Below are 24,133 nucleotides of genomic sequence, written 5' to 3' on the forward strand. Positions count from 1 at the left end.
AGCATCCGCTCACTAGAAAACATCTTTGATGCCAGAGTGTCGCTTTCTTTCCCAATATGGCGCCGTTCTCAGCAGCAAGGTGGATGACGGTGCCAAATATAACTCGAAGGCTGGTCCAAGTCAGCATTTTGAGGAACAAGATCCTGGAGGAGGGGGTGGTCCAAAATAAAGAAGGCCAACAGCTGCCTTTCAACACCAACTCCACACCCCCCACCACCATGTGCACATTTAATGTACACACACACACACACACACACACACACATTAAGTCAAGACACAAGTTTGTGTCATGTTTTGTATTGGAGATGACACGTTACAGGTTGTGTTTGCAGTTTCCATGGCAAGATAACACAAGTCACATAAGCGAGTATGGCTAACAGGTTATGCTAAAGGCTACGTGCGAGCCGAGAGCGTCAAACACCTGTTGAGTCAATGGCAGCTCGGGTCACGCACTTTTTTCCCACCCCACCATGTTCTTTTTGTGTGTTTTTTTTTAAACCTTCAACAATGGGAATATACGCTCTTATTTTGAAGTGATCAAAGACAAAACAAGCTAAAAAACAAAACAAAAACCATAACCAGGTGCTTTGAGGCGCCAAAGGGAAGTGACATCACACCACAGAGCAGGCCCACCACCATAAAGATGAAGCGCATCCATCTTCATCATCCTCAGTCAGTCTTCTTATCACCGCTGGCCTGCAGACAAAATAAATAAATACACAAATCAGCGCCTCCTGCAGGTTGCAAGTGTTGCCATCAAACTGTGTGGAAAAGTTAAAGTGCGTCTCAAGTATTTTTTTGTTATATCCAAAGAGGAAGAAAATATCATTTGTGTAAAAAGCACCACTGCCACCTACTGTAATGGATGCGTAATTGCGCTTATTTCTACAATGGCAAAAATAAATAAATAAATCCTGAGGCCACATGCCTCGCCCCCTATTTAAGAAAAACTGAGTTAACAGGTAAGCATAGAATGGGTGCAAATTCCTTCATCAAGAAAAGCGAGACAAATGAGAAAAAGAGGGGAATAAAATAAAAGGAGATTGAAGAGATAGATGACAATAAAATGGAATGGAAAAGAGAAAGAGGATAGAAAAAGCTGAGAAAGGGACTAGAAAGAGTAACCAAAGGAAAGGAATAAACAAAAAGGGAGAAAATACAAGAAAGAAGCAAGAGAAATAGAAAGATGGAGAGCAAAGAGTGGAAAAGAGGGAAATTAGTCAAAAGTGGTAGAGGGGGAAAGAAAAGGAGTGAAGGAATAAGAGAAAAATAGAGGGAAATGATTGGAGAGAAAAAAGAGGCAAAAGAAGAGAAGTGATGGTTAAAAAAAAGGAGAGAAAAGAGTGGGAAATTAAAGTAGGACAATCGAGAGAGGAAAAGAAATACAAAAGAGGGAGGAATAAGTAAAGGGAGGAAATAAAGAGAAAAGAGCAGTGAGAAAGGGGGGAGAAAATAGAAGCAAGAAAGAAGAGAGGAAAGGGAGACAAAAGTGCAAAGTGAGCAAATTAATTTCCAAAAAGTGATGAAAAGATAGTGAAAAAAAGCAAATATAATGTCAGAAAGAGGAGAACGAGAGCGAAAACGGGAGACAGAAGACACATGGGAACTTCTCTACAGTTATTAATAACTGTGCCACTTTTCAAACCCTTTTTCCTCTGCAATGACACAATGCATGATGGGATATACGAATCTTTTCCATCGGTTCACTACTTTCCGAGACGCATTGAGGGCAACTTGACGAGACTACGAGGATGATGACACATTTCAACAGCCCCGACAAATGGCCGACTTGCAAAATGGAGGCACGGGAGAGGGCCACGAAGAAAGAACGTGTGCGTGCGTACAAGGAGTTTGCTGTGCTCGTCCAGCAGTCTGTCATACTCCTTCGTTAAGTTGGACGCTTGTTTCTTCATGGCGGAAACGTCGCTGTCAGTCTTGCGCAGGGCTGCAAACGCACACGCACACACATACAACTTCGTTAAAGGGGACACACATGTCAATATTTTCTCATTTGTGCAAAAATCCAGACTTGAGAAAGATCCATCGCGTGGAACCTGGGAATGAGTTTGAACTGCCCAATCAATCAAATTTGAATTGTGATCATGAGTATGGCTGCCATCTTTCTCACTTTTAAAAATAGTGAGAAAAACAAAACATTTGTTTGACTCCTTTAGTGCAACAAAACTGAGAGCGTTCCTCCTGGTCTCACCTTTCTTGGTGGCATCCAGTTCCTCCTTCAACGTCTTCACTTCCTCCTTCAGTGTCTTGTTCTCTTCGTGGACTCCGCCTCCTTTCTTCCCCACCTCTGGCACATCCAAGCCGGCTTCTCTGAGTTTCTGTCAGGGAAAAAAAAGTCATGGTCACGTTTGAATGAGGGTGAGAAAAATAACACCACTCCCTGGAGAGCAACAGGTGCTCAAACCAAACGTCCTCCGACGTTATTGCGACACGAGTGCTTTGTGATGTCATCATAATCATCAAGTGTCCGAATGAGAAGGGTCAGTGAAGGCAACACGGTGAGTGGCGAGAGCAGCTGAGCATCGAAGGAGTCAAACAGCTGCCGACGTCTTCGTCATCATCTCGCTTTCCCGCACTGACGCCATCGGGACTCTGCCCCGCCCACAATGCAGCTCGACAGCCACACTTTTTTTTTTAATCCCCCCTCTACTCTTGTTTGTTTGTGGTTGAGTTAGCAGGTGTGTGAGTAACTTCAACAAAATGTTATTTTTAGCCCAGCCAAAGTCCAAACTATCAAAGTCCTCCTCCTCCCTTTTTAATCTGATCCAACAGCAGTGGGATATCCCCCGCACCACCTTTCACCCAGTGTCTTCCTATTGAGCACAAAGTGACGAGTGAAGCCCCCCCCCACTCACTCCTTGCAGTATTTCGTTTTCATCTATGAAGCTTTTGGCGGCGTTGCTGGCGCCCTCCGCCTGCTTCTTGAAGGCCTCATTGGACGCCATCAGGGAGGCCTGCTGGGAAAGAAGAGTGGCCAGACGACGAAGCAACCTGCACACACACACACACACACACACACACACACACACACACACACACACACACACACACACACACACACACACACACACACACACACACACACACACACACACACACACACACACACACACACACACACACACACACACACACACACACACACACACCCCCACACACACACACACACACACACACACACACACACACACACACACACAAACGCTCAATCTTGTTCCCGTTCTCAACGTAAACGTTTCCACCAACTAGAAACAAAAGGGAACAGACTTGTTGCAAATATGATACAAGTCGAAAAGGTGAAGCTGAGCATTCCTCAACTTCTCTCTGGAACGGTACAGCAAAAAGTTACATTGATTTGCTGTAAAAATCCATTGAGTGTAAGTCAACATTTGTCAGTGTCACCTTGCATTGTTGCAATTGTGAAGGTACAAAACTTCAAAACCTCCAACAATGTGAAGAACTACTGGTCTACACTGAACTTACATCAGCGTTACACTGAGTTTAGATCAAGGTGAGAACTGAATTTAAATCAGGTTAAGATTGACTTTGGATCATTCTTGACTATATTTGCAATGAGACTTAGACTTAGTTTAGACTGTGTTACAAATGAGTTTAGATCTTATTTAGAACTAATTACAAATACGTTTAGATCTGGTTTAGACTGTTTCAAATGAGTTTAGATCAGATTTAGATTGTGTTACAAATTAGTTTAGTTCCGGTTTGGACTGCTCAGAAATGAGTTTAGATCCGGTTTAGACTGTGTTTCAAATGAGTTTAGATCTGGTTTAGACAAAGTTACAAATGAGTTTTCATCTAATTTAGAACTAGTTACAAATGAGTTTAGATCATGTTTAGACTGTTCCAAATGAGTTCAGCTCTGGTTTAAAACTGTGTTACAAATGAGTTTAGATCAGATTTAGACTGTGTTACAAATTAGTTTACTTCCGGCTTGGACTGCTTACATATAAGTTTAGATCAAGTTTAGACCATGTTTCGAATGAGTTTAGATTAGGTCCAGACTGTGTTTCAAATAAATTTAGAATTGGTTTAGACAAAGTTACAAATGAGTTTAAATCTGGTTTAGCCCGAGTTACATATGAGTTTAGATCTGGTTCAGACTGTTTTAAATTAGTTTAGATATGGTTTAGACCAAGTTACAAATTAGTTTGGATTGGTAAAAATTAGTTTAGATCAGGTTTAGACTGAGTTACAAACATTTTTGGGTCAGGTTCAAACTTTAAAATGAGTTTAGATCAGGTTTAGACTGAGTTTCAAATGAGTTCAGATCAACCTTCCATTGGATTTTAAATGAAGCAAGTTTAAAACCGGCGTACGTACTTGCACACATTGGATTGAAGTACACACAAAAAGTTATGCGTGTCGTCAACTTATATTTAGTAACACACACACACACTGAGCTCGTGGTGTTGACACGTGGTACTGATGATGTAAAAGTAACATGACCGAACTAATGTCAGTCATGTAAAGTAACAGACACTATGTGAAAGGACAAACGAACCAGGGTGGTGCGTTCCGGCTTACGTTTATCGAGGAGCCTAAGAGAGTAGGGAGGAAGTGAGTCAGGGCGTCCAAATATGGCGGAGGGGTCAGTCCGGAAATATCCGATCAGCTGCCGACACTTTCCGCTAACTTGTCTCCTGACTCCCAACATGGAAATCCACCAGTCACTGTCTATTACAGCGCTACGTGTGAGTGGCTGTGTGTGCACGCACTCCCCCTGCTGGAAACTCCTCTTAGTACACCAACACATGTTGGTTCTGTTTGAGGCACTGGTTCTTTTAAGCCTCCTGTCATGTCAATTGGAGATGACACGTGCGTGCGTGCGTGCGTGCGTGCGTGCGTGCGTGCGTGCGTGCGTGTGTGTGTGTGTGTAAGCAAAACATATGTGTCCAGTCCATCAAATATGGTATAATATATGAGTTAGTGAATAATATTTTGGAAAGAAAGAAGTGATTTAATATGAGGTCAGGTCAGGCTTGAGGTGTGTTTAGATCAGTTTTAGACTTCGTTTAGATCCATTTTGGACTGAGTTTGGATACGATTTAGACTGAGTTTGGATACGATTTAGACTGAGTTTAGAGCAGGTTTAGACTGAATGGAGATACAGTTTAGACTGACTTTCAAATTAGTTTTGATCGGGTTTGGATTGTGTTAACATAATTTTTCATCAGTTTCATGAGACCTGGTTTAGACTGCATTTCGATTAGGTTTAGACAAAATTCAAAAACAGTTCAGAATTAGTTTAAATCCAGTGTAGACTGCTTTTCAAATAGTGTTTAGACAGAGTAGATCAGTTTTATGTGTGTGTAGATCAGGTTTAGAATTTACTTAGATCTTGTTTAGGCCAAGTTAAGCTTTGGTTTGGACTGTTTAGATACGGTTTAGATAGAATTTAGATCAGTTTTATCTGTGTGTGGATCAGGTTTAGACTGTCTTTCAAATGAGTTTAGATCAGGTTCAGAATGTGCTTATATTTGGTTTAGACCAAGTTAAGATTTGATTTGAACTGTTTGGATAATGGTTTAGACCAAGGGTGTCAAACTCAAACAATATTAGCTCAGGGGCCGCATGGAGGAAAATATATTACTCAGTGGGCTGGATCGGTAAAAAACAAAAGGTATATAACTTAAAAATAATTGCCGTCATTTATACGCATTTGTTCGCTATTTGTGGGCCAGCCCTAAATTACGGAGCTCAACTGTAATAAAAAAAATAACACTAATGCAAGTGGAACGCGGCAACACTTTGCCTGTTTGAGTTCCGGATGTGTTAAATCTACCTGTTTTGCATATATATTGTTCCCAGTATGAATAGCGGGACGCAGTTAATGAAGTTATAGGGATGTTAATCCTTGTCATATGTATTTGTGTTACCAGTAATTGAATGTGTGTCATATTTAAACACGTTTAAGTCGGTCTATGAAAAAAAAAAAAGTTTTTCTAAACAAACCGTGACTTCAGGTTGTGTTTAAAATAATGACATCCAGGACAATTCTGTGTACAAGTCACATTGCTAATCTGTGGACTGCTTGTGAGATTACGAATGTATACGTTTTGATTGTGGTCTTCTGATTAATTGGTCCGACATTACAAATGTTTTTTTTTACTTTCCAAAACTATCTCGCGGGCCAGATTAAACCACTTTGCGGGCCTGATCCGGCCCGTGTGCCGTATGTTTGACATCCCTGGTTTAGACAGTTAACACAGAATTTAGATCAGGTTTTTCTGCGTGTGTGTCAGGTTTAGACTGAGTTTCGATTAGTTTTGGACTTTGTTTATAGATTGGTAATGTGACGACTCAGGAAAGACAAGCTAGACTGTGTGCGCGTGTGTTCTCACAGGCAGAGCAGAAGTGCAAATCCGGCGATGTAAAGATTCCTCTGTGCTCTGAACAGTTTCATGTGAATGTGTTCAATGGCGGTGGGATTGTTGGTCAGGTCCACCTTCTCCGGCACGCTGTACTTCCTCACCTCGCGGAAAGCGTCTACAAACACAACAAACCGAAACACACACACACACACACTGCTATGTGACTTCATCAGACAAAACCAACTAACTCAACTTACTATTTGTCATGTATACACACAGACACACACACACACACTCACCAATGAGGAGGAAGACAAGGATGGCCATGGCCACCATGAAGGAAGTGTTGCCATATAAGGCGATGGTTTGGACCAGCCGAGACCTGAGGACACTGCTCCACCTGGACGCACGCGCACACACACAAAAACATTGTATTATAGTAACGTGCATTGTAATCGCGGTGACTCCTATCGTAATTGTAATGAATTATATCAGAATTGAAGTGAATTCGCATTGCAGAGCTGCCAACATACAATAATCGCAGTTAATCAAATCACAACTGTTGGAATTTGTATCATAATTGTAGTTAATCTTAATCTAATCAGCGTGATTCTTATCATAAGAATAAAATAACGCAATAGTATAATGAATGGAGTCATTCACATTGTAGTATCTTGCTCAATCTAATTGCCAAACAAGCACCTGAAAGACAGCAGGTCACATGATTGCTGCGGTCTTCACAATTTGTCAAATTAAGACAAGAATGTACAGCATTCCATTCGGATTTGCTAATCTGCATATTAATGCGTGTGGAAGCACGCACCTCTTAGCAGAAATGAAGGGAATGCAGAGGAGGAGCACCAAGAACACCTCCACGTACAAGAAGGTGGCCACGGCGGTCCACTGGAGGCTCATCACTGCAACACACACCCACACATCGATTTATCATTAACGCTGAAGAGTTATCAGTGTGCTTGTCCAAACCTAATCTGAATTCAGTCTAAACTTGATCTAATCACAGTGGAAATATGATCTAAAATAATTTGAGACTCAGTGTAAACCGAACCAAAACTTATTTGAAATTATCTGATTTAAAATGATTTGAAACGCTGTCCTTTCAGTTCCATCGTCAATAAAGCAAACTGTCTGCTAGCTAACCAAAGTACAAAGGAAACCCCACTAAACGCTCTCTCATTCTCCCATAGTACACACAAGCAGACTGTAGTAATAAAATGTTGCCCGAGTTGTCCACGACTAAGAACAGGTTTTAAAATACGTACAAGCTAAGCACTCAACAGGCGCGGTCTATTTACTGGAAAAGCGTGCAGGTAAAAAAACACAAAACTGGCTCCAGAGTAATACGGTGGTTTTAAAAAAAATCAAAGAAAAATAATCTCTAAAACTCACCTGCAGATAGAGCACTAATACTAAGCGTAATAAGTTTTTTTTAAAAGTGTGAGTCTTTTACAGCTTTGAGAGGTTTCGCTTGCTACGCAGCCAACTCTTCCTACTTCCGGGGGAAATGCCAGCTCATCTGGAGGACGCCATGTGATTGGTTAGCTACGCCAAAAAGGGAGGGGCGACATATGATAATGATTGTTGCATTATTTTATGTCAACTGGATAATTGCAAGCATGCTATTTTTCGATTTAATAGTCATCTATGTGGAACGTGATGCATACCTATGCACATTTCCATTTGATCACGTACGCGTCGTGTTTTACGTCCCTACGTCACATTGATCACGTCGACGTTTGGATCGCGCCAATGAGCGTCACAGTACTGCAATTCATGTAATATCCAGCAGAGGGAACCACAATCCACACCTTCTATATGACGACCACCACCGACCAATATTTGTGGCAAGATTCATTTCGCTCCCCACCCCCAAATTAAATTGTACTTTTTAATTTATGCAGCCAACTCAATAATTGTTTTCTTTATTACTTGCAAGTAAGGAAATAAAAAAATAAAACATGTTTATTTTAAGATAAATTTGACATTTTATTTTTACATTACATTCGTATTCATTGTAAATATTAAATGTTTTTTTTTATAAATACACATATTATTAACGAAAATTGTAATTTAAAAAGTATTTTTCAGATGATGTGTTACTTTGTTAATATAATAATAATAATAATAGTACAATAAAACGAAATAAAATAAAATAAAATTTCACAAAAATATTTTTCAACATTTTAAGTTAGTTTTTTAAAATGGTTTATTTACTTATATCAAATAATACAACAATAATTATAAAATGAAGGAAACTCAAATTTAAAAAAATATAATAATTGTACAAACTTTGTTTAAATTGTATTTTCTTTTCAATAATTAGTTGATTTATTATAATGCAATAAAATACAATTTTGATAATACGATTAACATTTAAAAATATAAATAATGGTTTAAGTTAACCATTGTGAATAAAAAAGTAAACAATGTTGTTTTAAAAAAAGTTTTTTAAATAAATGGTTAATTTATTTGTAAATTGTTATATATAATTTTATCAAAATGGTCAAATAAACACGGGCTATTTGGTGCCTTAACAACCAGTGTCAGGCTCTGGTCCGCATTGCCGGAAGTAAGTCGAATTTGTTTCCAGTGAGGGTTGGACTCCGCCAGGGCTGCCCGTTGTCACCGATTCTGTTCATAACTTTTATGGACAGAATTTCTAGGCGCAGCCGAAGCGTTGAGGGGGTCTGGTTTGGTGGCCTCAGCATTGCATCTCTGCTTTTTGCAGATGATGTGGTGCTGTTGGCTTCTTCATGCCGTTATCTCGAACTCTCACTGCAGCGATTTGCAGCCGAGTGTGAAGCGGTTGGGATGAAGATCAAAACCTCCACACCCGGTCCTCAGTTGGAAAAGGGGTCGGGGATGAGATCCTGCCCCAAGTGGATGAGTTCAAGTATCTTGGGGTCTTGTTCACGAGTGAGGACAGGATGGAGCGGATCGGTACAGCGTCCTCAGTGATGCGGACTCTGTATCGGTCCGTTGTGGTAAAGAAGGAGCTGAGCCAAAAGGCGAAGCACTCGATTTACCGGTCGATCTACGTTCCCACCCTCACCTATGGGCACGATCTGTGGATCGTGACCAAAAGAACAAGATCTCAGATACAAGCGGCCAAAATGAGTTTCCTCCGCAGGGTGTACAGGCTCTCCCTTAGAGATAGGGTGAGAAGCTCGGTCATCCGGAAGGGACTCGGAGTAGAGCCGCTACTTCTTCATGTTGACAGGAGCTAGCTGAGGTGGGTCTGGCATCTGGTTCGGATGCCTCCTGGACGCCTGGAGAGGTGTCCTGGGCATGTTCCACCGGCGGGATGCCCCAGAGACGACCCCATGATACGCCTTGGGATCCCGCCGGTTAAACTGGTTGAAGTGGATGGGGAGAGCGAAGTCTGGGCTTCCCTGCTAAAACTGCTGCCCCAGCGACCTGACCCCGGATAAGCGCTGGAAAATGGATGGATGGAGTAAAATAACCAAATGTACACTTACATAAATACATTTAGATTTCAAATAATTGACTTTTTGTTGTTGTTGTAAATAATGGAATATTGTAGTGGTAAAAAAAGAAAAAAAAAAGAAGGTACCTGTACATATAACACATAACTTTTACATTTTAATCATTTTAAATAATTGGTTAATTTATTTATTATAAATAATACAATTACATAACAAAATATACAATCTTAAAAATGAATATTTGCCATTTTTTAAAATGAAATGTGTTAAATAATTGTTTAATGTATTAATTGTAAATAATAATAGTTTCACATTTACATCTAACAGTAATATTTTCATAAGGATTTCTACATGCTTGAAATATTTAGTTAATTAATAATTAAATACATTATTATTGTTAATATAATAAAAATGAGAATAATTACATTATTATTAAAATTAACTATTTGTCATATTTTACATGCACATTTTATTTTTCCATTGTATTTTTTTTATCTGACCCATCTACTCTTTACTCCATCTACTGGCCCTCAGCACAAAAAAGTTTGGCCACCAGGGTGCTGTGTGTGTGCGTGTGTATGCGCGTGCGCGCGTGTGTTTTGGGGGAAGGGTGGGGGTATTTTATGTGTTTTTTTAGGACACATTTTGTTCAACGTAAAGCAGTAGCCATGTTGCTGCTCCACTTTTATTTAGCTTGGCTTCTTTCCAACCCCCTCCCCAGCCCTCCATAATCCGACACCCCCCACCCCCAAGAGTGCTGTTATCAGCAACATGCAGCACCCCAATCCTGGCAGTTCATTCTCAGGCTAATGTGGCTTCCTGTTGGGGGAGGGGGCGTCACGGTGCTTGAGTAAAATGATTAAGAAACATCAGAAGGACACACTGACAGGAGACTTGCTAACAAGCTAACACTATTAGCCTTGTTGGCCTTCTGTTTCTCAATTTCACTGCCTATCATTTATTAAACATGGCAGCTGTGGTCATGTGACTGGCCACCACCCAATCATAAATGATGCACAAGACGGACTGGCTGGCTGTTGCCAGGCGGATTAACCATGACAATCCCTTTAACAGGATGGGAGGTTTTTTTTTCTTTCAAAATAAATGTAAACAGCAATGAGCCTTGTCGTTAAAGTACCGTGTAACTTCCTTGCCTCGACAACATAAATTTTTGCGCTGACGTGATGTCATGCTTCTTGAAATACAGGTTACCAGGGTAACTGGTTGCTCCGTTGGGAAGAGGATTGTGACGTCATAATTTTAGTGACACTGTCTATTTGATGGACTGCGGTTGTGTTAAATGTTCTCAAGCCAATGTCAGAGCGACACTGTCTATTTGCTGGGTTGTTGGTTTATCATAAAGCTTTTAATTTATTGTAATGTAAATGTATTTCACAACATTGTAATTACTGGACTGCTGGTGTTTCACAAAAATAATATATATATATATATTTAAACTGCTAACCAACTGTGTCGCGTCACTGTCTACTTGCTGGAGTGCCGCTGTCTCACACACTTTCTGAATTCATTTTTGTAGCAGCAATGTCAAGAGGTTAGTTAGAGGCGGAGTCAGGTGTCGTTTACTCTTTAGTAATGATGTCACAAAGTCCAACAAAGGCAATGGCGATGTAGAAAAAAGACACAGGCTATTACATGGACGTGGTATTCATGGTTACATTTCAAAGTAAAAATCAAACAAGGCAATGCTTTTCACAAATAAACATGTTTCTTTTCCTTCTTTTTTTTTTTGTTCTGATGACATCATGGAGAATCTTCCTGGTCATCAAGTGTTCTGTTCAGGCAGTCGACCCACTTCCCCTGGTTTGGTTTCCTGACGTGACGCCATCAAACACAAGTCACGTGACGCGCTGCGGCATTTGCATGGCGACACGTGTTAAGCGTGTTTGTGACTAATGTTCCCGTGAAACGCCACCAGCAACAAGTTCATCAACACCTGGCTGGCTGGCTGGCTGGTTGGTTGGCACCCACAATAAATAACGTGTAAACAATAACTTAAATAAAAAGTTCATCAATAAATACCCTTGTGTGCATGTGTGTGATTTCAGTAATTGGACCAGACCAAACAGCAATAACCAACATTTTCAAGTCTGATTTCAGTTATTAGACCTGGCCCAGCAAAATGAACTAGCAATTTCAGGCTGTTGATTTCAGTAATTAGACCTACCCCAACTGCACTAAATTTTTCAGATGATTGATTTCAGGAATTAGACCAGATCCAACAGCACTACCATGTTCAGTCTGTTGAGTTGAGCAATTCAACTTGATCCAAAAGCATTAACTAGTATTTTTAGTCTGTTGGTTTCAGTAATTAAACCTGACCCAAAAAGCACAAGCTAACATTTTCAGTCTAATGAGTTCATTAATTAGACCTGACCCCACAGCTTGAACTGGCATTATCAGCCTGTTGCTTCCTCCCACACATACGCACGCACGCGCACACACATACACGTACACACAATACACACACGCACACAGTGGCGTTGGTCCAGTAGTGGCTTTCCTTCCTTCCTGGTGAAGAGCCAATCAGGAGCTTCCCCTTGATGCCGAGCGTAAACGTCATTGTTTTGTCTCTTTGATTCTACTTTACAAGGTCTTTGAAGTTGAGTCCATTTCAGCTTCGATCTTTGATCTCGGCTTTGGTCCAAGTCTGTTCCGGTCTTGGTTCTGGTCTTGACATGGCACTGCTCGCCGGGCACAGTATTGGTTGGCATCATGGCGTCCTGGTAAGAGGGCGAGGCCGGCGCTGGAATGTTCCGCAAGGTGGTACAGTCCAGAGTCGTATAGGGCAACGGGGGGCAGTAAACATTAAAGAGTTCTCCCAGCCAATCGGAGGCCAGCGTGGCTGACCAATGAGGGATGAGGGGACACAGCTGTGGTCGGTTATTGGACGTTCACTTCCTGGTAGCTCATTTTCTCGCTTGTGGTTATTTACATGGCGTGGAGGGTCCTTCGTAGCCCCGTTTAGCTCTCAAGGCTAATTCCACAATTGGGTCCCAGCCCGTCGCTTGGCAAATAAATAGCAAATTCATTGATTGATTGGTACAGTTCAGATAAAAAATAAAAATAAATCAGACCTCCTCCCCCAGTTAGCAGGCGTCTTGGTTTTTGCCTCCTCAGCTTCCTGACATTAAGTTGATGGCTTGTTCCAGTTTGTGGCGCAGTTTGTGTTTGCGGCAGTAGGCGTCGCGGTCCAGCGCAGTCAGAACCTGCGTGATCATCATCGTCATATTAACGTCACTGTCATCATCATCGTCATCATCATCATCATATTAACGTCATTATCATCATCATCATCGTCATTATCATCATCAAAGTCAACGTCATCATCATCATCGTCGTCATCATCATCATCGTCATCATCATCATTATCATCATCATCGTCGTCATCATCGTCATTATCATCATCATCATCATCGTCGTCATCCTCGCCATTATCATCATCATCATCATATTATCGTCATGATCATCATCGTTTTCATCATCATCATAGTCGTCGTCATCATCGTCATTATCATCATCATCATCATATTATCGTCATTATCATCATCGTTGTCATTATCATCATCATCGTCTTCATCATCGTCATCATCATCTTCATCATCATCGTTTTCATCTTCATCATCATCATCGTCATTATTGTCATCGTCGTCATTATCATCATCATATTATTGTCATTATGATCATAGTCGTCATCATCATCATCATCATCGTCATTATCGTCATCATCATCATCATCATTATGTGACTGGTCAGTACATTAGCCAGGCCCAGACCAGGCAAGTAAGTTAATTGTAAAACTTATTATGATTATTGTTATTAACTCACCTCCTCCTTGTACTTGTTGATGTAAAAGTAAAGCTCACTTAGTGCGCTTAGCGTGTTAAATTCGTTGCCATGGAGACGCGACTGTTCCACCAAGTAGGCGTCCATGTCCTGGTCGCTAATGCTCGGCATTTTGGTGATGTCTCTGTAGTACCTGCCAGAAACAAAATAAAACCGTCCACAAAATTGCCAAAAGAAAATGTCAGAAAATTGATTTAAGAAAACGTTCACAAGGTAACCATAAAATGTCCACAAACAAAAAGAAGAAATCCTGAAAATTACCGTTAACTCATTTGCTCACAAAAACATATAAATACGTTCTTAGATGTATTTATACATTTTTATGTTTTTTTTATGCTAGAGCATCCAGAAGGCTTTGATGCAGCCTCTGAACTGCAGAGAACGGCTGAAGCAATGGCAGTTATTACAAAAACTGCCAGCAGGTGGCAGCAGAGTATACGAGATCAACCAGGGCCATGTTGAAAAAAGCTCTTTCTCCCACAGTTTTGAACAGATTTGTGAATAATGATGAAACTTAGCTATATTCTAATGCTAATTGCTGCAAAACGGAAACATATACAAATATACTTTTTGTCCCCTGATGAATGACTGTAATCTTTCTTTTGATAGGTTCCATGTTTTTATAGCAATAGAACACAATATTCTGTGGGCCTTGCAAAATCAAACCAAAACAGCCGGGAGCGAAGGGGGTTGCTTCAGTGAAAATGGCTGGGAGTCAATGAGTTAAAATATCCACAAAATTGCCAAACAAATGAACAAAATGTCAGAAAATTACTAGCAGGAAGAAATGTCAAAAAATAGCCATAAAATGTGAGGGAGGCAGAAAATTATCATTTGTCCATTAAAATTGTCAACAATTTTCAAATCTGACAGAAAGGCAGAAAAGTCTATAAATGTATGAAAAATGACCCCTCCAAAAAGTAGAAGAAAATGAATCTATGTATTGGATGTTGACTATTTTTGTGTTCTGGTGCAGCTCGAAGCTAGCTACCTTTCCACCCAGCTCTTGTAGTTGGGGATGTCTTTAGCGTAAAGCAGCTTGTTGGACGGCGAGTCTTTCCCCAGTCGGTGTTCCGATGTGGAGCACGAGTCCATGAAGGTCTGCGCCACGACCGACAGGCAGGCGTCAGTGATGCTACTTTTGTGGATGTCGAAAACAAACTGCGGATTCTTGATCACGTTAACCCAGAACCTGAGAGGAAGACTGGACACGCAGGAGGACAATGTAAAAAGCAGTCCGTGTATTTATTTTTTTATATGAGGCAGGCTTGGACTCGTTACCAGTTGCTCTTCCAGGTGTGTCGCACGTCCGGGTCGCTGATTTGTCGCTTGTCCGCCTGCTCGTCCAGAAAGTCGAACATGTATTTGATGGCCAGCGGCAGAGCGGATCCTCGATGGGCGGTGCTGAAGACCGTCTCGAACAGGTCGTCCACAAACTTCTGCAGCGTCCCCTGGTGGCGGGAGGAGCAAGGCGCGTGCTCACCATCAATTCCGTACAGTAGGAAATTTGCAATGTTGTGAAAATTGGAGGAGTTGGCGTGAGACCTTGGTGGCCAGCAGGCGCGTCAGGTAGATTTCCGAAACCATTTTGCTGCCGCGATCTCCTTCGCGCTGGTCGCTGTGCTCGTGGTTCTTCACCAGGTGCCACAGTTTCGTTCCTGAAACACATTACGTGGATGAGCAGTGTAGTAGACGCACACTTGTCCTAGCCCACTGTTAGCTTAGCAAAATGGCAGCTACCTGTCTCCTGGTCTGGGGTGATCATGGGCGCTCTGGACCTCAGACTGTCGGGACTACTGGACGTGCGCAGTAACGATTCTGCATACACAAGCACGCTGTTAGTTTTCATGTATGAGGCACACTGCATTAGTAGAACTACACTATAATACAATTGACTCTAATTCCAAAATAACTCAAACCCGATTAGGATACGATTGATTGTAATTATGATACGATTCAATCCGATTACAGTATACGTCACTACAATTACGGATAAGGTTCACTACAATTTGGATCCAATAAAGTTAACTATAATTATGAAATAAATAAATACGATTAAGAAACACTTTATTCCGATTATGATTCGATTTACTTAAGTTATGATTCGATTACTGCAATTATGATACAATTGAATCTGATCAAATTAGCGAATAAAATCTAATAACCAACTAAAGGAGCTAGGTGGACAAGGAAGCTAAAATGCTAACCCGCTAGGTATAGCCTAATATGTGTAATGTCATCACCCTCGTAAAATAATTGCCTAAGTCAGTTTTTTGCCTAAATTCTCTCCTCATGATGCAAATTGTTCACTTTTTTGTGTTTCCTGAAAAATCTGAAAGAATAATTTAGGCAATTATTTTAAGAAGGCGTCGATGTAGTATTAAGTGTGTGTGTGTGCCTTTGTCTTTGCTACATTGTGGGGCCCATGCACGTGTGTTTTTCCAGGTTTAACTACCATTGTGTGGACCAACTTGAAATTGTGAGGACATTTTGGTGGTCCCCAAAAGTTCAGACCTCTTTTTGAGAGTCAAGACTTGGTTTTAGAGTTTAGGTTTGAATTGGGTTATGGTGGAGGTTAGAGTAAGGATTAGGGGTAGGCAATAAATTTTGATGGTTGGGGTTAGGGGGAGGGGCTAGGAAATGCATCATGTCAATGAGATGTCCCCACGATGATACAAAGACAAACATGCGTGTAGGTGCGTATGTGTGGTCTTGTTTTTGTACATAGTGGGGCCAACAGTTTGGGATTTCACAGAATTGTGGGGCCCATTTTGCTGGGCCCCACAAATGTAGACCTCTTTTTGAGGGTCAAGACTTGGTTTTAGAGTTTAGGTTTGAATTGGGTTATGGTTGAGATTAGGGCAAGGAATGGGGGTAGGCAATCATTTTTGATGGGTGGGGATAGGGGGAGGGGCTAGGAAATGCATCAAGTCAATGAGATGTCCCCACGATGATACAAAGACAAACATGCGTGTGGGTGCGTATGTGTGGTCTTGTTTTTGTACATAGTGGGGCCAACATTTTGGGATTTCACAGAATTGTGGGGCCCATTTTGCTGGGCCCCACAAATGTAGACCTCTTTTTGAGGGTCAAGACTTGGTTTTAGAGTTTAGGTTTGAATTGGGTTATGGTTGAGATTAGGGCAAGGAATGGGGGTAGGCAATCATTTTTGATGGGTGGGGATAGGGGGAGGGGCTAGGAAATGCATCAAGTCAATGAGATGTCCCCACAAAGATAGTAAAACAAACGTGTGTGTGTGTGTGTATACCATATCTGCTGAGCGATCTGGTGAAAGTGAAGCTGTTGGCAATGTTGTAAGCAGAAACCTGCTTCTGGACCAGCGCCACCAGGGAGCCGTCTGTTACCTGGCAACACGTTGGCATTCAGGTGAGGCTGCATGCGCCACTTCCTGGTCACGTGACGGGGCGACGGCGAGCAAAACATACCTGATAGTGAGCGAGCGTGTTGAGTCGCTTCCAGTCGCTCTCGATCTTCGTGGTCACGTCTTCGTCCTGCAGGATTATCCGGGTCAGCCGACCTTGACGCCACTCTGAAACACAAAACAATGAAGATGGTGATAAGGAGTCGGAAGCACATTGTATGGAGTGAATCGTACCAAAATCGGAGGGAATTGTATCATAATTGGAACGAAGTGTATTGTAATGGGAGGGAAAGGAGCATTACCGAGGTCCATGTCGTCGGCCTGCGGTCGCTGCGAGAAGGGGATCCCCTTGTAGACGGCGTCCAGCAGCTTGTCTTTGACCTGCGTCACCGTGTCGCAGTTCAGCACCTTGACCGGCACCTCCGTGCCCGCCTCGCCCTCCGGAGGGATGCACATCATTGTCTAACGGGAGATGACACGGTCAGCGGAGGCGTATCTGCGTGCATGTGCAAGCATATGCGTGTGGACGCGTTACCAGCTGCTTGTAGTCAATCTGCTGCCTGATGAGTTTGTCTTCGCTGAGGGAATATCGCGCTTCGCCCGTGATGGCGTCGATGGGCCCTTTTTCCATCTGCTGCTTGATGGCGCAGTAGAGCATAAACAGCGGCTCGCCAGCGCATTCCTGATGGCGAAAGGGAAAATTACATTTTAGTTGATATTAGTCAGTTAGTTACTTCTGCACTAAACTCTTGTGGTTGGCATTGTGTAGTGACTTGAACTGCAAATTAGTAAATCGTATCATAATCAACATGGATCATGTCGTAATTTGAGTGAATTGTGTTGTAATCTGCATGAATCATACTGTAATTAAAGCGAATTGTGTATTGTAACAAGTAAATCGCATCATAATTAAATGAATCGTATCGTAATTAGAGTGAATTGTATCATAATTGCAATTATTTGTGAATCATACCTTGATAATAGTCAATTGAATCCAAATCAGAGGGAATTTACTGTGAGTGGTGTAAATCGTAACATAATTCTAGTAGACGTAACATAATCAAAGTGAATCATGTCGTAATGGTCATAAATCACACCGGAATCGAATGAATCGCATCGTAATCAAACAGAATCATATTGTAAAGTGACTCATATTGTGATTAAATTGAATCGTAAGATAACTGTAGTGAATTGTATCATAATTGTAGTGAATGGTGTCAAAACTGTAATGAATCGTGTCTTAATCGGAGGGAATTGTATTATAATTGTGAATCATTTTGTAATTAGAGTGAATCATACCATAATAGCGGTTAGCATGTTAGCTCCCGTCACCGAAACAAACGCAAGCATGTCAATCACCTTGAGAAAGCGATACAGGAGGAAGGTGAACCAGTTGGTCAGCATCTTCTCAGCCACAGACTCTGTCCTGCAACACACACTTAAAAGGTCAAACGGGGATCTGGAGCGGCTACAAATGGGGGCTCAGGGTGAATGGTCGCCCACTGACCTCCTCAGCAACAGTTTGGGGTGGTTCCGGTTCTCCAGGTTCTTCTCGATCAGGTCCGCTAGCAGCTGCTTGAGCACCACCGTGGCGTACTCCATGCGGCCCTGATGCAAAGTCACGTTAGCATAGCGACGTTGGCGCTAGCCTAAGTTCATGTTCAAAATGCTATGTTAGCTTTGCGTGCTAACAGTGGTCACGGCAGAATTTGATTAGGGCTGGGAAAAGACGTAGAACAAGTCAGATAAGTTGACTTTTTAAAAATAGGTCAACTAAAATTTAGTTAGTGGCTTTTTACTAAAATCAATACAGCACATTGAGCTTCAATAAAACACAGCAAAGGAAATTCTGAACGTCCTAAAAAGCACTTATGTAATTATTCCAAAATACGACCTGCCAATCGGTTTTAGGTGTTCATCACTTAACCAGTAGAAGGCAGTCATGCCCTAAACGTGCCCAGAAGAAGACGGGAACGGGAAGTTATTGACCTCATGTAGCTAACAGCTAGCTCTACTTTTGTTTACTCATGAAATAACGTTGAAGCATTGTCTGTTGGTGACTTTTAAGACACTATTACATGTGTAATGTACGTGTGAAATAAGTAGCATTTAATGTTTGTTGTTGGAATAAATGGTATTTAATGTTAGTAATTGCTAGCGTGCTAATGCTAATCACAATTGCTAACCATTTAGCATAGGCAAATTTTGTTGGTCTTTAATAATGCATATTTATAGAAGATAATAAATTATGAGTACTTATATCCACTCAATCAATTCAATTTAGGTCAAACCTAGTGGATTAACTAACAAAAAAATAACAAACAAACAAACAAACAAAAAACAACAACTTTTTTACCTGTAGCGCAGCCATCAGCAGCGAGGCCACGTTCCCGCGGTCACGCATGGAGAACGACCTCTGAGCCTCCAGCGTGTGGATGAAGGTCAACAGGAACATTTTGTTGTTGAGAAGCTGACTAAAGAGTCGGAGGGCTTTCTCCACATTGGCCGGAGACTGAGATATCAAATACACAGTCGTACACGTCACTCAGTTGCCAACACTGACTGTGCTTTTGTAAGCTAGGCTTCGTGTGTGTGTGTGTGTGTGTGACATACATCCAGCTCCTTGAGTACTGGATGTTCTTCTATTCCCGGGAACATGACCCTCATGGTGTAAGTGCGATATTCCAAGAAGGGAATCTTCACTCCATCCATGTCATTGGTCAGTTCCTGAATATCGGTCTGCAGCTCGGCAAAGGCTACACAACACAAACACACACGTTAATGCGAAACACACACACGTGTGGTGGTCGCGTGTGGGCGTGCGCACGCACCCTCTTTGCACTCTAGCGCCACCCGGCTCTCTAGGTTGTCCATCTGCAGCTGGAGACGCTTGAGCGTGCGGTCGGCGTCGCGCGTCTTGCGCTTGTAGGCGATCAGCACGGCGATGATGGCTACCAGCAGCACGCCGCCGCCCGCGCCGATGCCGATGATGGCCGGCAACGTCAGGGCGCTGTCCGAATAGATGTGCAGCGTTCCTGGCGAGAACTCCAAACCTCCCACCAGGATCTACGGGAAAGTGCAGCTGGAGGTTAAGGCCGACCCACATAATTAATTAATTAATTAACTCACTCATTAGCTGCCATTGACGACGAGAGACGTCAAAGATCCATTTTAACTGGCCTGGCATGCAGTGAATGAATGAATGAATGAATGAATGAATGAATGAATTAATTAATTACAATGTATATTTTCAAGTTGAAATTGTTTGAATCATTGGATAAATGTGGGTGAAAATTATTGGAATAAAAAAACCAGGGAAAAAAGCTGGGTCATAAATGTTATAAAAGGACAAATAGGAAAGTAGTAATTGCTATTTTTAAATACACTAACATCCTCTCATTTGTTCTCCGAACATAAATTTGTTGGTTAATACTGTAAAGCTGTGGTGGGTGGAGAGCTCGCTCACCAGCACGCGTTGCTCTCCGGTCAACTCAGGCGAATCACAAAGCAGCTGATGTTCCGACACGGTCAACAAGCACGGGGACTCTCCAATCAGAACGGTGTAGTTGAGACGGTTGTTGCCGGGGGCGGCCGGGACCAGGTTTTTACCCTGCACACAAATGCGGTTCACATGTTGTGCTCCAAGTCCGGACTTTGTGTGGGGGTTGCTTCTCACCTTCAGGATGATGGGAGAGCCTGGCTTGACCTCCAGGATTCCTGACATGCCCAAGGGTTCGAAGGTCGGGTTGGGGTAGTGTGTGAAGTGGGTGGAGTTAAGCACCAGCAGGGTTGACACCTGACAGCCAAAATGTCATCACACCAAAACAATGAATAACATTAATGCTAATGATGTACCCGTGATGTACCTATACTGCTGGGCCAATGGCAAGCCCACTTTAATGTTAAAAACTCATCACATGCATCACCTGATCCAAGATAAAGCCAAACTCGTCGGCATGCAGCGCCCTGTCTGGTGGGTTGGGTTTGACGTAGACCAGGCCGGGAGCCAAACACGTCATGGCGCTGTCGTTGACCGCCGTGCAGAACTGAGGACATACACCATAGGAGGACGTTATAAGCCATGTAGGGCTGGGGGGGCGGGGGGTGGGGGGGGGGGGGGGAGTCGACCAAGGATGTGACTACTTTATAAACAGGTCGACTGAAAATGCCGCCGGAACCACGTTTGTGTCGCAGTCCATGTTTCTACACAGACCTCTTTTGCAGGCGCACGCAGTGGACAGGAAGACACTATTACATGTGTAAGGTAGAAATAATGATGCATGTGTGAACTAAATGGGGGTTAGGGTTTGTTTACCTTAAAGGGTAATTGCTAGCGTGCTAAGGCTTATCGCGATTGCTAATTGTGTTGGTGTTTAATAATGCTCATGCACAGAAAATTATAAATAATTAGTAGTTATATCCACTCAATTCAACTCATGTAGAAATAATGATGTATATGTGAACTAAATGGTGGTTAATATTTGTTTATCTTCAATGTAATTGCTAGCACGCTAATGCTAATCGCAATTGCTAAAGGTTTAGCATAGGCTAATTGTGTTGGTGTTTAATAATGCATATGTACATTAGATAATAATGAGTAGTTATATCCAGTCAATTGAACTCACGTTGGTTCAACCTTCGCGATTATTTATTGGAATATTCGATAGGATAATCCATTTTAAAAAGATTCGATAGTGGCAGCCCTAAAACCATGTGGTGTCATGAAATGTGACGTCTTAACCATTTCACAATGTGTTTTCATAAGCGCGTGATGTCAATGTTACATCAGCCATGTGCTTTCACAACCATGTAAGGTCCTAACCAGGTGACGGACGGGCACTGATGGTGTAAACATTTGGAGAGAAAAAAAATTAAGACATAACATAGTGGCATCAAAACCATGCGACATCTTAATAATGTGGTGCTATAAAAAGGTGATTTCATAATTATGTGATGGCAAATGTGTGTGATGTCATAAGTTCATAACCATGTATGTGATATCATTACAATTATACGTATACCTAAAATGATGATGTAAACATGTGAGTGGTCTTACGTTGTTGGTCTCCACGCCGCCATATTTGGCTCTGACTTTGGGCTCCTGGATGGTGAGCAGGTTAGTTCCTGTTACTGTGATCACTGTGCTACCACTACACGCACACACGGGGGAGGTGTCAGAGATCTGTGCTGTGATTGGTGGACATTGAAAGTGGGCGGTGGCCTACTTGAGGATCGACCAGTTGGGTTCAATGGAGGTAATGGTTGGATCCTCCGTGTATGTGTATTTGATCTCTGAGCTGGTCACTTCTGCCTTGTCGATCATCAGGCGGATGGGGGCGGGGCCAACTCCGGACGGCGAGGCGGGAGTGATGCAGACCACCTCCCGATTGATACGTCTGGACGAGAAGAAGAAGAATGTTCCACTTCAACTTCTGCTGCCGTGAGGAATGTTTTCTGTTATCATGACTTACTTGACAAACAGACACTCGTCTTTGTCGATGAAGACCGACACGCTGCTGCCGGCGTCCAAGTTTCGACCCGCCACTGTCAGTCTGGTTCCCCCGGAAATTGGACCTCTCTCTGGACGAACGTTACTCAAGCTGGGACTCTGTGAGTGATTGAGTGAGAATGAGAGCGCGAAAGAGAAGAAGTCAAGAGTCTGCTTGGCATTGGCAACAATGAGGAGACGAAAACTCACCACAAAGGCGTACGCTTGCGTGGACATGGTGCGGTACTCCGCGCTGCACACGCCGATACACAGCTCTACCGCACCGCCAGGAGAGTGAGGCAGCAGCGCTTCGGCCATGTCGCACACCACCCTGCATGTGCACGCACACGCAATCACTATAACACACTATTCTAGTGCTTATACTAGTTAAGCAAAATAGCAAAAGAAAGAAAAGTCCCCCCATGCACACAGTTAGTTGTTCAGCACTCACAAATGACCTAAAGTAAGATTTTTCCTTGATTATTTGCGAGAAAAGTGTTTTTTATATTTATGGAAAAATATTCGCTCCATATGTATGTATATTTATTTTATTGTACTGCTCCTTTAATTGCGACAACAATCACTTACTGTCAGCCATAACCACGGCAAAAACTCATCAATCGAGTTGTCTGCACAATCAAACTTCTACGGCGGAAGCACAGACTTGCATATGAATGGACCGTCAATGCCGCTTGGGTGGTGTGAAGCCACCAGCGGCCATCTTACGTTGCCACTTACTAACTTGAATACATTGATTTCTCTGTGGCATTATTCATGTTATTTTGTTTGTTTGTTTATTGAACATGTAAACAAGTAGCAGAAAAATAAAGATTTAAAAGAAGAAAAACCTTATACAGTCATCATTAGTTACGCTTTACATGTTCAAAAGGGAGTAGGAAGAAGTTGAAAACGTATCTAGTCTTATGGGGTAGATGCCACGGACTTCCAACTTCCAGGTTTTACACATCAGCGCCGTTTGCGGCCACTGCTGGCCGCGTTCCAACACTCGCACCCCCAGCCCTGCGCCCACAACCGCGCGCTCCCGCTCATCGGCGGGACGCCGTCTTGGCTATCTGAAATGCTTTGGACACTGAGACAGATACTACACACTCGCAGCCTCGCACCCGTTGACGGGAACCTGCAACCGAGGGGCACAAAGGCGGAAGCGCAAGTACTGGGACGCGGCCCACACGTCTCGGAAACAAAGTTGATGGGTGAAAACCCGGAAGTCGGAAGTCCCGCCTCCTCCGTGGCATATAGTCCATTCGTTGTATGTTTTGACTTAATTCATTATTGATACAATAATAGGTTAATATACAGAAAATGTATAAGCCTGCTCATTGTATACAACTGCACTTTGACGTGCGTACATTTGCCAGCAACATGTACATGAAATTCATAGGCATATACCATAATGTATTTATGAATCATACCCTAATACTCACATATACAACTTCCATTACACTCATACTGATACATCTTTAAAAAAAAATACAACATTTATGTAATTTTACCAGCTCATGTCTGATGTATTTATTTATTTTTACTTTGCTTTTGAACAATGTTTTAAACTCAGCAAGTGACACAT

General features: G+C 42.3%; 2 protein-coding genes across 3 annotated transcripts in view; both read right to left on the minus strand.

Moving 5' to 3' along the window:
- Positions 1-264: 264 nt before the first annotated feature.
- Positions 265-7,906, minus strand: bcap31 (B cell receptor associated protein 31). The gene is made up of 8 exons (XM_086067958.1): positions 7,755-7,906; positions 7,171-7,264; positions 6,647-6,747; positions 6,378-6,522; positions 2,874-3,009; positions 2,210-2,336; positions 1,845-1,945; positions 265-696 (listed from the first exon to the last, which is right to left on the minus strand). Exons 2-8 carry the CDS (start codon positions 7,260-7,262, stop codon positions 670-672), a joined length of 729 nt encoding a protein of 242 aa, XP_085924084.1. The 5' UTR covers positions 7,263-7,264; positions 7,755-7,906; the 3' UTR covers positions 265-669.
- Positions 7,907-11,380: 3,474 nt separating this feature from the next.
- The window catches only part of plxna3 (plexin A3), a 45,131-nt gene continuing 32,378 nt past the window's right edge, over positions 11,381-24,133 (minus strand). The window contains exons 17-39 of one of the 2 annotated variants that reach the window (XM_086067601.1): positions 22,756-22,876; positions 22,529-22,665; positions 22,283-22,453; positions 22,114-22,207; positions 20,984-21,103; positions 20,734-20,853; positions 20,524-20,667; positions 19,889-20,123; positions 19,671-19,813; positions 19,414-19,569; positions 18,565-18,665; positions 18,417-18,483; positions 17,593-17,739; positions 17,360-17,519; positions 17,122-17,225; positions 16,944-17,040; positions 15,416-15,493; positions 15,221-15,333; positions 14,957-15,126; positions 14,667-14,879; positions 13,658-13,808; positions 12,907-13,038; positions 11,381-12,836 (exon numbers count right to left, since the gene is read on the minus strand). In XM_086067601.1, the coding sequence (XP_085923727.1) occupies positions 12,946-13,038; positions 13,658-13,808; positions 14,667-14,879; positions 14,957-15,126; positions 15,221-15,333; positions 15,416-15,493; positions 16,944-17,040; positions 17,122-17,225; positions 17,360-17,519; positions 17,593-17,739; positions 18,417-18,483; positions 18,565-18,665; positions 19,414-19,569; positions 19,671-19,813; positions 19,889-20,123; positions 20,524-20,667; positions 20,734-20,853; positions 20,984-21,103; positions 22,114-22,207; positions 22,283-22,453; positions 22,529-22,665; positions 22,756-22,876 (2,935 nt within the window). In that variant the 3' untranslated portion in view covers positions 11,381-12,836; positions 12,907-12,945. Of the gene's footprint in view, positions 13,039-13,657; positions 13,809-14,666; positions 14,880-14,956; positions 15,127-15,220; positions 15,334-15,415; positions 15,494-16,943; positions 17,041-17,121; positions 17,226-17,359; positions 17,520-17,592; positions 17,740-18,416; positions 18,484-18,564; positions 18,666-19,413; positions 19,570-19,670; positions 19,814-19,888; positions 20,124-20,523; positions 20,668-20,733; positions 20,854-20,983; positions 21,104-22,113; positions 22,208-22,282; positions 22,454-22,528; positions 22,666-22,755; positions 22,877-24,133 lie in introns of both variants that reach the window. The other variant, XM_086067600.1, reaches the window with a different exon arrangement.

Source organism: Leptonotus elevatus, chromosome 2, assembly GCF_054856555.1.
Source record: "Leptonotus elevatus isolate MCC_2025b chromosome 2, RoL_Lele_1.0, whole genome shotgun sequence".
Lineage (NCBI taxonomy): Eukaryota > Metazoa > Chordata > Actinopteri > Syngnathiformes > Syngnathidae > Leptonotus > Leptonotus elevatus.